General features: G+C 43.1%; 2 protein-coding genes across 3 annotated transcripts in view; one reads left to right on the top strand and one right to left on the bottom strand.

The window, feature by feature from the left end:
- Window positions 1-13,984, bottom strand: part of dars2 (aspartyl-tRNA synthetase 2, mitochondrial) — a 167,953-nt gene that overhangs the window by 119,496 nt on the left and 34,473 nt on the right. The window lies entirely within an intron of this gene.
- Window positions 7,052-12,367, top strand: LOC110976436 (uncharacterized). Its single transcript, XM_022229703.2, has 4 exons — window positions 7,052-7,608; window positions 7,893-8,003; window positions 9,743-9,895; window positions 10,364-12,367. Exons 1-4 carry the CDS (start codon window positions 7,288-7,290, stop codon window positions 10,538-10,540), a joined length of 762 nt encoding a protein of 253 aa, XP_022085395.1. The 5' UTR covers window positions 7,052-7,287; the 3' UTR covers window positions 10,541-12,367.

Raw genomic sequence — 13,984 nt, 5'->3', positions numbered from 1 at the left:
GTGTCAGTAATGTTGATGATGAACTCTTATATTATCCTTAAGGAAAGAGAGTTCAATGCACTGGAACCCGTCAGGAAAATAGGGACACTGCCATGGAATCAAGCATACCGTAGACTTCCAAAGCCGCCACATTTGCTTTGTTTGGCGACACGTCATTTTTTTCACAATACCTCACCTTTAAATAGCCTAATTACGATCACAAAACAAGCAATGCACCTGTAGATGACGTTTGGTGTCCAAACGTGCCTTGGAAAGCAACAATACCTTTGAAACCATTTACGATATTTTGCGGCTCTTCAGAAAGAATGAACGTGACCTCTCAATGGGCGAATATTTGCTGCAGAGCACGATAACAGATTCCCACACGAAAACCTACTTTTCGGGGAACCTACAAGCTCAACCAAACCTCCGACAATTTGAGTGTAAAGGTTAATCTACTGGGACTATTTTTGAGGACCGGCAAAATGAACGGTGGCATAAGAACTTATCCAAGGTGCCGGAGAGAGTTGTTTTCGACAATTACGGGGGGGGGAGGCTAAGTGACAAGAAACAGCTCAGCCGTACTTATTGCTGCGTAACTTCCTGACCTATTAATAATAATGCCAAAAACAAGGATCTGAAAAAAAAAAACACCAGTCGCATCATGTAAACTACATCGCCCAACAAGATATCAGAGACCTTTTTCCCGGAAAACATTGTGGTTAACAACTCCATTAAACTGGAGCCTGGTCGGTTCCCCTTTATGGAAAATTCGCTTCACCAAAGGACTGTTTATAGAGCTGACGTTGGCTGCCATGCACGTGCGCGGACCAGTCCCGTACCTGGCCTGAGTGTGGAATGAGCCAGGAAATACATCGTTAAACAGACACGTTTCAGACAGCGTTACGCCCGTATACGGTACTTATTCCGTCTGCGGTCGGCAAGGTGAATTGTAATCAACGATGTGATCAGCTCATGGGGCGAGGCGACATCATTTTATGGCGATGAACGGTGTTAGGTTCGCCTCGGGAGCGGACCTTGGTGGGCTGAGGTGGGAAACAACAAACCGCTAACTCCTCTCAGCCACCGCTGGCTGACATCGACGGGTGACCTTGAGGGGATATTTAGGGACATTTGCGAAAAAAAAATCGTACTATCGTCAAGTGAAGAAACGGAAGAATTGTTGAAACTCATTGCCGCTTCCCTCAGTGGGAGTGTCCTTGACGTTTCACCAGAAAAAAGTCGATGTTTATTGCCTTGGTTTTGAAAGACATTTTTGAGCAATAAAAGGAAATTTTCCTTTTACTAATGTTGTGAGCTTTGACCTGCAAGGGCGAGTATGAATCTTGAACAATCACGATGTAATTGGATCAGTATCCCGCTGACTGTTTCCATGGAGACAAAAGAGAAATGGCACAAAGAGCGCTGAGCTCATTTTTGGTTTGGATATGAAATTGCTAAAAATGCCAAATCATCACAGAACTTCCTCGATGTTCTGCCCAAAAGAAGAGGGAAAAATCCCAGACAACAATGGGTATATGAAGAGTTATGCCAAAAAGCATGAAATGAGATATTTGCATGCGACCAAAAGTGACTACGTTTGTTTTCTAAACCGCGCTCACCTTTCCGTATGACATTTCAAGTTTAAAGTTAGCGAGTTTCCACAGAGGAGCTCGATATAAGACGGTGGTTAACATTTATATTTTTCGAATGTTAATTTCTACTTTGCAAACACTCTTTTTTGTCACATTCCTCCACATGATTGATATTGTCTAAAAAGGCAATCGCTTCGCTCTGCCGAGTTCACATTCCAAGTAGGCACTCGGTCTCACGAATGTAGTCAATTAGAAATTGCTCCACTTTTAAATGTACCAGACAGGCATAAACTGACAGTAGTTTCGTGCGTGTTATATCAGGCAAGATGTGGGACGGAGGGGTGCCTCTCTTACCTGTCCAATCCCTATACACACTCTGGACTATTGTTACCTAAAAAAAAAACCCTAGAAGTCTGTAAAGAATTCCTGAGAATCAGATCAAACAATGACCAACACAAAGGTGCGTGGGGGGGGTTCTCTCCGTCCCATATCTTGCTTCAAATGGTACATGTACGTTATAGATGAGCGGCCAACACAAAGAGCACAAAAGACACCCACACGATTATCGGGCACACAACCAAAATCTCCCAACAAAGGGGTGTATGCATCATCTTTTTTTTTCCAGGGGAAAGACCCCCCCCAAAAGAAACATGTTTTTACTGAATGCCCCCCCCCCAATTTCTTTATGACGCGACTGTGGCAATCAAATCCACTGACGGGGTTGTCTAAGTATATATTTTGGCGGGGATTTTAATGACAGGTCACTCTTGTACAACGAATTTATGTTTGTTACTTGTTCAGTTACAGCTTCAAGAATGACAAAAGAAAACTTTCAGAGAGTTGCTAATTGGTACCTTGCTCTATGACTTGACAAATTAGTACGCTGCTGTGAATGCATGACGTAACAGCAACATGAACAAATCGGGAAAAAAATCCACCGACGGGGAGTTTACAAGTTAAAGCCTAATTTTGCAATCTCGGTATTTTTCAAGGCTGAGATGTCACAGTAAAAGAACGAAATCGAAATGTGAAAATGTACACACGCGCCGAGGACTGCGAGGAGATGAAATTACAGCTCACTTTTGAGCGGAGAAAATTGCGAAACTGTTATTATGACGAACTGCAATTCAAAGTCAAAGTTACGGAAGAACTTAGCAAGTACTGTTACAGGTGGCATGGGTTTCCAACAGAGCATCACAAAGTAGCCTACAATGAGTATTTCATCTGAGGGCTGAGCCTATCGAAAAAAAAGGGAAAGCAAAGCTGGACGCGTGTTCTCTAAACTGAATGTCAACCGTACACAAGTTTGTGACATAAAGGAAAACACACACTGCAAACTGACAAAAAGTCAGGCCTTTCTCTGCTTCAACTTCTAGGAAACACAAACACCCCAGAGGTTAACACAAACCCATCACAACTATCTGACAAGTTTTTTTTTTGGGGGGGGTCTACCTTACAATCAATTAGAAAATTAGAGAGAAATTGGTGTAAACATCCAACCATGAAGGGATACAATGCAGAACGGGCTCTTGGTTTCATTTTAATACGACACACCATGCTGTAAACAGTTTTGGGTGTATATGGTCATTTTTATGCAACAAAAAACTAACTTAGCCTAGGTCCAGGCTGACTTTCGATATTTACCTGTTCAAAGCCAATGATACAGGAGCGGAACTGTAGCTCCTATCGCGTTGGCCAATACTATTTTATACTCGGAAAAAAACAAAAATATATAGGCCTATATACATTATTACTGGAGGGTTCTGTTGCAATACACGACCGCACTAATCAGGCGTTGGCTCGCTGAATGCTCTTTTCTTTCCTTCTTTTCTCTGTGTTGTACTGGCTACTAAACAAACAAACGAACGAACGAACGAACATTCTTGCCTGGTGGTGTACGTACAATCCATGCAGAGTCGTGTGCGCTATACTCATCGCGAACGAAATGCTTCCGTTACCAGCGAATGCTCATGTTACTGTTCACCCTTCCGGCGCTAAAAAAAACAAAGCATAATGTATGAAATTCTGACATTGCGGACCCATCGTCCTGTCTCAGTATGCCAGAACCCGGGCCAGAGTGTCTCACAGTTTTGGATTACACCACCTCAGAAGGTGGCAGTTTCACGTGCTGGTTATAGCCTGTGGACGAAGGACTTAAAGACGCCTTTCCATGTGTGCGTCAACACGTGCGCCAGCGCTGCGCATCCGTCAACATCGCTCCCAGGGCAACCTCGTTCCAATGGGTACGATCTTGCCGCGCCATGTTAGTACCTACCACGCCTTGCGCGATCTAACCCCTGGTATTGTATAATTTAAATATCCCACTATTTCGGATATTTAAATTAGGACTTTAGTCAGTGTGTGTACGCGTGATGAAGATTTACGCGTGCGTGACGTACAGGAGAATACTTGGACGCGAGCGTGCAACTTTTGAAATACGCGCGTGCTTGACTCAACGTTTATGTATAATCATCCTGAATAGCCAGTCAGCGTCATTTTCGTATCTACATGACCAGGGGCTATAGTGAAGAAAAGCGCACGCAGCCCATGGAGTCGAGGTTGCTCCCGGGGCGCACACGTGTGTTAAACTAATGGAGTCGATTTTTGTGTCCGTGAAAAAGAAACGCATGAACACATCGTCTGGGCCTACGCAACGCATCACAAAACGAACACAATGGAAACGTGCCTTATGTCAACATGGAATTTTGCAAAGCGGCACAAATCGAAAGGGACGACTCCCCCCCCCCCATTCAAAATCTAAACTTTAACGCAAAAAAAGACCCACAAAGAAACCGTCTTTCGTAGATGGAATCTTGCCACTGTCGACTTCCGGTGGTTTCAAAGCGCGTGACATTAATGTGGCGTCTGTCGCTATAAAGTGCTTACGCAGCTCGGACTCGGAACTGTCTGCGAAAAAAGACCCACCGGAAGTTGTCGGCGGCCCTATTTTTCTACGTCCGGTAAAGTGGCCCATTACATCACACCGGATGAGTCTGCTCAAAATAGCCCCAAGGCATACCAGGAAGAACTTTATAGTAATGACATTTTCCCCCATTTCTTGTTTTTTTTCCCTTTTACTTTCCTTTTACTTTCTTCTTTCTTTTCTTGAGTTTGTATAGTTTTAACGTGACTTCAACATATTTCGCTGTCATCCCATCACCTGGTTACCCGGTGTGCATGGTTCGGTTGAAAAAGAGGCTGGACTGGCAAGCTTCAGCCACCCAAACCGAACGGGCTCTCCGGTCTAACTTGGCAACATATACAGGCACAGAAATGGTGCATATCTTTCAGTCACAAGGTCACCAGGACTGCTGTAGGTGTCCTGTACTGCTTCACCCTTTGAAAAGAATGGAAACGCCTGACGACCAGCAGTTTTGCTTCAACGTGGCAAATGTTCTTGGCAAGGCAGACCTCTCTGGCGCAAGGTCTGCGCATCCTTTCGCATTTCAGCACGCCGCTTAAGGATCTTTCTGCAACAATAGACCCTTGTCCTTGAGTGTATGAATGGAAGCTTTGAACTATTACTTTCCCGTCATGACGTCGCAATCTGGGTGGCAAATCAGTATACACGTACTTCTTTAAAACACAGGTTACTTTCTTTTCAAATTGGCATGCAGGGACTTTTGTAGTACGTCAGTGGGTTTTTACGACAGAGGACAAAGTGTTCAGCAACGATGGAAACGATTTCACATTGAAGCACGCAAATGACGCATTGAACTATGGGACACCTGCATTAGAAACCCAATTAACCGGTATTGGAGTCGAGACATTCTACAAACTCACAAAGGCTGATTTTTCCCTGATCGTTTTGAATTTGGTCTTCAAGAATCTATCATGTCAACAAAACCTGCCCATAGCCGGCATAGACCAGTAGCACTACGTAGGCGACTTCTTTCATGCGTACATCACACATCAGTGATGATGACACCGAGGATAGCTTTGTTTGATTTAGTTCAATGACCCGGAGGACTCCTGCCGTGCTACAAGTTAGGAAAAGAGGTTACATCGTTACAGTGTGTACAATACAGGTTGGGAGGGGGGAAGATGACCCTAGCCGACCTTCCTGGAAGTCCCCATGACCGAAGACTACCGAAGAGCAGGCCGCTTGTGTGGAAAGCACGAGTGACTGGCAAACCTAATCCCGTCGGTGACCTAGAGCAGAAGAAGAGAGATCTTCTGCGGCGCCGCTCGCTAGAAATCAGAACCCTGCGCTCTCCATTACTGCAGCATATAGTTGAAGCAATCAGCACACATGCTCTTGTATAAGCCAGGGACAATTAAAGTTTAACTGGCCATTCGACTCTCCAGATTAGAATGTGTTCGACAATTCTTATGAAACATTGGCCGTGCGAAATGGAGATGTACCCATCTTACAATATAGTCCCTATCCACAGCTAAAAAAATACTTAAACTGGTTATATATGATGCCCCTTTTCCTAAAGTCTTCCGTGATTTTCAAATTATAACGCAATTGGAGAACGATTACAAAGTAATGTGAAAAACAGTGCTCGATCTGACCAAAAGCTTGACTTCATCGGTGAGGTATGTGGCCAATGTCTCCCCCCAACGAAACCCGGGTGTATTTCGCCGGGAGAACGGAATTCACCTTCATGCTTCAAACCACGGACCGGATTCTTGCAGCTATACAGATTGAAAGAGGAACGCCTCCCCTGTAAATCATCAACCGCGATTCACAAATGATGGTGGTTTTTTGTTATCGTCAGTGTCATTGGAGTGGATGTTGTTTTTCTATCTTTCTTTCAGCCTTTAACGCGGTTGCCAAATCCCGGTCTCGCGTGAATGGAGACAAAATCCAGTATTAACCACACAACGACTTCGGCAACGGGAATTGATTATGGGTAGCCTTTGCGACCAAATTAATAAACGAAAGAGACACATGACATCAGTGCATAGTGTGTATTATTAAAACACAAACCCAAATGCGTGTATGTTTCCCCTCTTTATCTCTGCTTTTTAGAAAGCTATGTACGATTGACACCGATTGATCATTTCCCAAATTAATGCATCTTCCAATACAGCGACTAAACTCTTCACAATTATAACTTATAATTTTCAAACGAGTCGTTGTAAGGAAGTACATTTACAGCGCATTAACACACACGGGCATTAGAAATGACTAGGGGAAAAAAAGACTGAAAATGATTTTCCTGTGTACGTATGTCACCAAGTATATAAAACTATTTACTTCCCACAAATTTGACTGGAGGTGGGTTGTGATGGTGTGTTCCCTGAAATGACATTAAGCTCCACACATCTGACGCCGTCAAATCTGTGTTAGTCTGTGTTTACTTAGGCGCTCACTTGCTCCCACGCTCGACAGCACCGGCTGTGAACATGTTGTTTGGGGTATTTCCCCGCCACAGGTATCAGTGCCGAAGTTCTGGGTATCCCATGAATGACGTCACAGGGTGACTGTACGCACGCTGGCAGCTTCAGTGCGCACACAACACATACAATGGTTCCGCGGAAAGGTCATAGCCGGCTGCTTCTCCGATGCGTAATCGGTCTACAATTAGCGGAAGGTTTACCCCCAAAAATGTGTTATCAAAACGAAACAACTTACCCACGTGTTGCGGATGCCGCGCGCCAATAAATACGGGTAGGTCACCTGCATCTCAATCAGAATAAACTTCGACTCGACTAGTTGGCTCTAGCAAGACTTCAAAGATTCAAGCAAAGCAAGATTTATATTATGGAGCTGCACGCTGCACTGATGCTATCCGTCCTTCTCCTGAGCGTTGCCTGCATGGGTGCCGGCGCGTCGCCGGTCCCCGCCAGTTTTCTGTCCAGGTTACGGAGGTCGGCGGGCGCGACGGCGGGCCTGCCCACCGATCCCACGGTAGCCGCGACCGGAACGGCGGAGAGTGCGTCGACGACGCCGTACACTTCGCCGCGTCCCAGTCGACTTGCCCGCCAAGCATTTCAATCCGACGTCCTGGCGGTGCATTTTGCTCACCTTCACAGCGAAGCTGCAGAAGTCTTGAGAGAGCACGGGGAACTGTATTCACATTACGTGAGTTCATCTTTTCACTTCCCTCTTTGTACCAAAGGCACCACGATGAAAGAAAAAGAAAGAAAAAAAAATCTCCTTTCGGTATCTTGCATGCATGAAGAAAAATAAATATCTAACCACCAACGCCCGTTTTATATCAAAGGCATACTTGAAATTTCAATTTGACGGGAAACTGCCAAATGTGTAATTCTTGTGCATGCGTGCTCTTGGCTCCATAACCAGCATGCTGTGTGACTGAGTGCATGGTTTAATCGTGAGCCCTATTTCCATTCTTCCGTCTGCAGAAGAGGGAGCGCTTTGCCGATGACCCCGACCCACTCGTTCATGAGTTGGTCTTGACCTACCTGCCGAATGCCAATAACCTGCCGCACGAGATCATCAGGTCGACCCTGTCGGTAAGCCGTGTTGTTTGAAATTGAGTTTGTTAAAGTTTATGGTTTTCTTAAGTATTCTGATTTTTTCTCCGTTAAAGCTAAGGACAAATCAAACAACACCTTTAAAGTAATTTCTGTGTTCCCGGCTAAATTTCTTAAAAGAAATTGACCGCACATATTTAGAGGAGCTAAATGAGTAAGTGTGCTATCTGTGCAGGTGTGTGTAATTTACGTACGGTGACAGCGCTGACCATTGTATCTATCTTTACGGCAATGTGAAACTTAAACCTAACCTAGAACATCAGTTCGCGACACATGCAAAGATTTAGTGGAACATATGTGGACTTCACCGGGCAAATCATTCTCAGCCTTGTTTGTCAGCGAACATGCCTTAAAATAGGTTTCCAAAAAATTTTTTTTTCTGAACAAAGTCATCGGCATTCAACACTACATGATGAACGGGGCCGAAAAGTCACGACCTCGTTCCTAGTCTGAAGCGATAAATAATTTTAAACAGTGACTCGAATCGAGCACAGAGACGGGTATGTCCATGCTGACAAAAAAAAGGGAAGTCCCCATAAAATCTAAATGAAAAAAAAATAATATAAAGCCAGAAACACCACTCAGTTTTTCAATCCCAAGGAAAAACTTGCAAGTCACCCGAAAAGCCCATAATTACCAGTGATTAATTCTTTCGGGGTTTCAGCTGTCGACCGCTGCGCAGACAAAAACGCTGTATCATTCTTCCTGCAATATAAAGACAGGGCGCGCACTCGAAACACAAGGCGTTGCTCTGACAACTACAAACAGACATTCTTTATGTGACATCTGCCAAGCTTTATGGCTGCAATGACGTCAGTTGATGAGTCTGCGAGGAGGTACTTGCCAAATCAAATAACCTATTCGAAAATTAGGCTAACTTTAAGCCGGAATAACAATTCCATAAGACTCGGCTATGAATGCATGCTTCAGTGACCGATTTTGATGAGAACGACTCAAAACGGCTGTTGATGGAAAAGAGAAGCTGTCCTCGCACGCAAGATTGAAGTGGGCAAAGCTTGTAAATTGGGACTTTATTATCAAGTAACGACGTCATCGCGACCGATCAACAATTAACCACAGTCATGTAAAGTGCATTCGTCCGTACACCTCGCATGTTCGAAGGTTAACCTATTGTTTGGTGGTACATGTATAAGGATATCTTCAACTCGGAAGTTACCTCTTCAATTCATGTAATAACTAATATCAAACCGGTGAGGTTGGGTTTCACTTTCGAAGTCACACATCATTAATCACATCGTCATGCAGAACGCGCGGCGTAGCGTTGAATTTCAACAACAGAAATGGACATTTAAGGCAGATACGGGCAATCTATTTTCTCTTCCACTGTGCCCAAAGTTTATGAATAGAATACAGCTGGAAGTACTCAATGCCCAACTTATCCTACCCAGTATCTGAAAATATACCCGACAAACGCATACACAAGACTGCAAACACCTGTTACATTTTACAAATCCACGATCTCACGCAAACTGTGATTCGCTGGGTACCATACTAGCAAACATTCCCCTCAATTAAAATTGCTAAAAATTGTGAACTAAAAAAAAAAAATGGTTTCACAGTGCTCGCGGTGCAAAATGGATGCCTGGGTCTCCGCTGTTAACCTTCCTTGTAAACCCGGAAAAAACACACTTGTTTCATTGCAGAATCAACGAATCAAAGTTTTAAAAACTGATTTCCCGATTCTTCGTCCATTTCAGGATTCGGAGCTGGTGCTTCTGCACTACAACGCCCTCATCCTCTTCAGGGACACCCTGCACAGAGTGTCGCAGAGCGAGACGCACGATATTGAGATACGAGTGGACGTGGTCATCGAAAAGTTACGTCTGGTCATCGACCGACTGGAAACCACGGTATGTCACTGCAACGGTCTTTCCAACTCTTGATTATGCGTGATACTCGTGTCCGTAAACTGGTCCAGTCGGGGTCAGGGATGCAACGAAATAATTATAGTGGTCATTCTTAGTTTTATTGGAGGAGAGAGTATACTTCCTTCAGGTGGCGTTCGTGACGCCATATCAATAATTGTGCATGGCCCTCGTTTGGGCTTTTCTTCAGAAGCAACTCATCACCTAAGGCTCTCCCTTAACAGCTATTTTCTCTCGAAAAGATTTTTGGCTGCAACTACAGATTACATTTACTTTGAAAAGTAATAAAGTTTACTTTGAAAAGTTTAAGTCGAAACTAACTCAAAATGATACGAGAGTTGGGCATCTATAACAGGCCCCCAAACATCCTCGAATTTTGCGAATCACAATCTCGTCTGCAGAAGACCTTCCGCACGCATGAACACGTGTCGGTGTGATTTTATTTTCTGACAGATGATTCAGCTAGGACAAGAGGCCAGCATCATCCGGGTCCCATCGTCCATCCCCGCGTTTCACGCGAACGTCACCGCCGCCGAGCAGAACACGCGCACTCTGCTGGTCCTGCAGGAGTTTCACGCCTACTTGCCGCACGTGCGTCAGGACTACAGGGTACTCAGCAACCGGTACTGATGGACGGCCGCACTGTTCAGGTTAACACACAGGGCTCTGTCGTTTCAAAGGACAAAAACTGCAATGTGTTTACTATCAAAGGCAATTTATAGTGATCTATTTTTATACCTATTTATATGAATGTCTTTTCCGAATGTACATATTCAGTTCTTGTGTGGAAAAAAAAATTAACTTATTCTTTTGGAAATAATTTATTTAACTTATTGACTTTAGTAGGGTGTTTTCATACTATTTAATGACTATTTATTTAAAAGAAAGGGAAATACTTCTGCAAATATTCTTGTGAGCAATTAAGTCATCGTGAAGAGACCAAAGTATTCGAATGAAATATTTGTAAGTTCATATTCCAATTCGTTTCAAAGATGGTGCTGGATAAAACAGAAAATAATTTTTATGTTGAACACAATTTAACTTCCTAACTTGAAGGGGAAAACAACACTGTACTTTCAGATTTAATTTTGGCTTGTGGGGTTCACAAGAGAATTAATAATTCCGAGATAGATATTTAATTATATATTTGCCCAAAGACATCGTCACATCCGTCCTGATTTTACTCCATTTCCTTCCCTTTGCTATCAATGGGGGATATTATGCAATATCCCAAGAATGAAATCGGGTATGCGGCCTGTGGTCGTGCATTTTGTATAATTTCCTATCCGTGTCTACCAATATCCGGTCGGTAATGGCCGCAGGACAAGTGCAAGTGAAGTGGGTCGCACAGGGTGAGTATTAAAGCGAAAGTATCGCGGAAACGTGCTGTTAATTGTAACCACGTGATCTCGTCACTCTCTAAACCGGCATCAAGGGTTAAATTTGCAAAATTTCTGATGCTGCATTTTTGGTTATTATTGATAGAAACTGTCTGTTCAAACAACACCTGTTATAATTTAAACTCACCCTGTAGTTCCTGCTTTTCGAAGTACTGTATGGCGATATTCGCCAACTATTGCTCAAATACAATGCACTATTTTCTATCCTAGCCTCTGATATATTCGTAAAATATTTCTAAACTATTACAACAGAGATAGCCATAAACTTTAAATTAATGTTACGCGATTAATTAGCAGTTCAGGATTGTATCAAGCAATTTATGAATTATCGGAAAGGGCTTAAAAGTGCGCACAAAATTTGTACTTGTATCCTTAAAACGAAGGAAATGTGTGATATATGAAAGAGATACCAATTATAATGTTGAATTGTTGTGAGCGATACTAATTACTCATTTGAAAATATTCCAGTACTATGTTTGATTGCTGATACTTCCTTGCGTGCAGGCAAAGTGCTTGTGTGACTCAATTCAACGGAATTTTCAAGTTACTTTCACGTGAGAATGGAACAAATATAAAGGCTGTCCTGTACCTTTAAAAGTTCGTGTAAATTATTTATACCAAAAAATACTGTCAGTACTTGATACATTTCATGTTAGAGATAACGTAAGTTATGTTTCTTGCGGAGAGCAGTGCAGGCCTAAACTTTGATGTGCGAGTGTGGACCTCTGGGTCGAGTTTTATTCACGCTGGGAGAAGTTAGTTAAATGCAATAATTTTAGAAACTATTTGGGTGTTTAGGTTCTATCTCAAATAGCAAGGGTTCAATGTACAAATCATGACAGCAAGAGCTCACTGAATAATGGACTTGACATTTCCGTTGGATCAGTATTGTAAACCACATGTATTTAATATGATAACACATGTCTGTGACCTTTCAGGAGATTTCAATTGTGTGAAATGTGACTTCTATGATTGTCAGGTTCTGTGGTATTTGTATTTGGAGCGGTTTCCTCGTATAAGAGTTAATTTGCGAATAAAGTGTGCACGCATAACGATATTACTTGGAATTCCTTCGTGTATTTCTGCTGCCCAGTACTATCTGCAGTAGTACGACACTTGTAACCCTCATCGCTGTTCACATTCCGTTATAGATGTACCAAAGCAATTAATTTCAAGTACAACCCTGTGGGGGAAGTGGACCGGCCAAATCTCAAAAGATTTGTTCTCCGGAATTTTCTGAAGTATCTGCTCATTCCTTTTAGAAATTTGGAAGAAAAAAAAAAGAACGGTAGGATTTACTTCAAGGGGCTAAAAAGTGACTCAACAATGTGGGCAGAGGGAGCTTTGGACTCTGATTCTGATAGGAAAATATGTGCTCGTTGACATTTTGTGTACCACAGTCATTGTCCTTTTTATGGACGGAGTCACGTGACCACTCAACAATAAAAGAGATTCCCCAAAACTTCTCTTTATAAGCTTTCAAATTTGATTTCGTACGATTTTTCGTAAATAGCTCCACTTCAAATTAAAAATGCAAACAAAGCGTGAAAAGATGCCTTTGCTAAGACTTTTTATTGGGGAGGAATCAAACGTCTCTTCTCATCGGTTCACTGTTTTGTAGGGAAATACGTGCGCATATTTGTTGCCAGAGAGGGTGTGTTTTTTTCTTAGCAATGGAGGCTCGTTTGGTCGGAGCTGAACTTTGCTGGTTCACGTACGGCTAGGAAATGCACGCGTCACGGTTGCATTGGTAGGCCTACCAACAACACAAGCACACTTACATGTACATTCACACGGGTGAAGAGACAGCAGCGCGACACAACCTATACAGATTGCTCCAAGTCGTCGGTAGGAATTTGGAAAAACACTCCCTGACGATCAGAATAGTTAATGATTTAATAATTTATTCATTTATAAAGCGAAAATTTCATATAGATATGTTCAAATGCGCTGTACAATGAAGACATTAAGCGTGGAACAATGAATACATTTAAAACATGGTGGAGCCGATGGCATACAAGGGTGTCTCGGGCAGCCGCCAAACGACCCACATTCACCAACATCAGTAATGGGGAGACAGTAAGAAGCAGTTACAGTTTTAGAGGTGGGAGGAAAACCCCAGAGGAATATTCTGGGTAAAACCCACGGAGTCAGGTAGGGAATGAAAACCCCATCCACATGTGGACCGGGCCGGGAATCGAACCCGGGACCACAGAGGTGGAGGGCGAGGAAAGAACTACCTTGCCAACCCTACTCGCCATTACTCGATCATTACTCGATCATTACTCGATCATTACTCGCTCATATAAAAATCACAAGCTTGCTCGGGTGGGATTCGAGCCTACGATTTCCTAATTGCTAGTGCAGACGTCTGGCGTGAAGACGACTCAATATATCACTGACATGCTTGAGGAGCCCGCTGCACTGGATTTCTGCCAACTGCCTCATCCCGGCAAACTCGGTGGTCGAGTGACTAAGACGTCTGCAATAGTGAGCAAGAAGTCATGGGTTCCAATCCCCTCCAGCAACCTTTTGGTGTGTTTTTGCTCACATACAGTTCTTTCTAAATATGCAGCGGAAAAATAACTTCAAAATAACTACAATTATACGACTAAATATAGCAACTGAAGTGTACCGAACATGAGTGACACAAAACGACATTTCTTTACATTTC

The sequence above is a fragment of the Acanthaster planci genome, linkage group LG11 (assembly GCF_054643075.1).
Source record: "Acanthaster planci isolate LZ-2023a linkage group LG11, COTS_SCS, whole genome shotgun sequence".
Taxonomy (NCBI): domain Eukaryota; kingdom Metazoa; phylum Echinodermata; class Asteroidea; order Valvatida; family Acanthasteridae; genus Acanthaster; species Acanthaster planci.
This window is presented reverse-complemented; position numbering and strand designations above follow the sequence as displayed.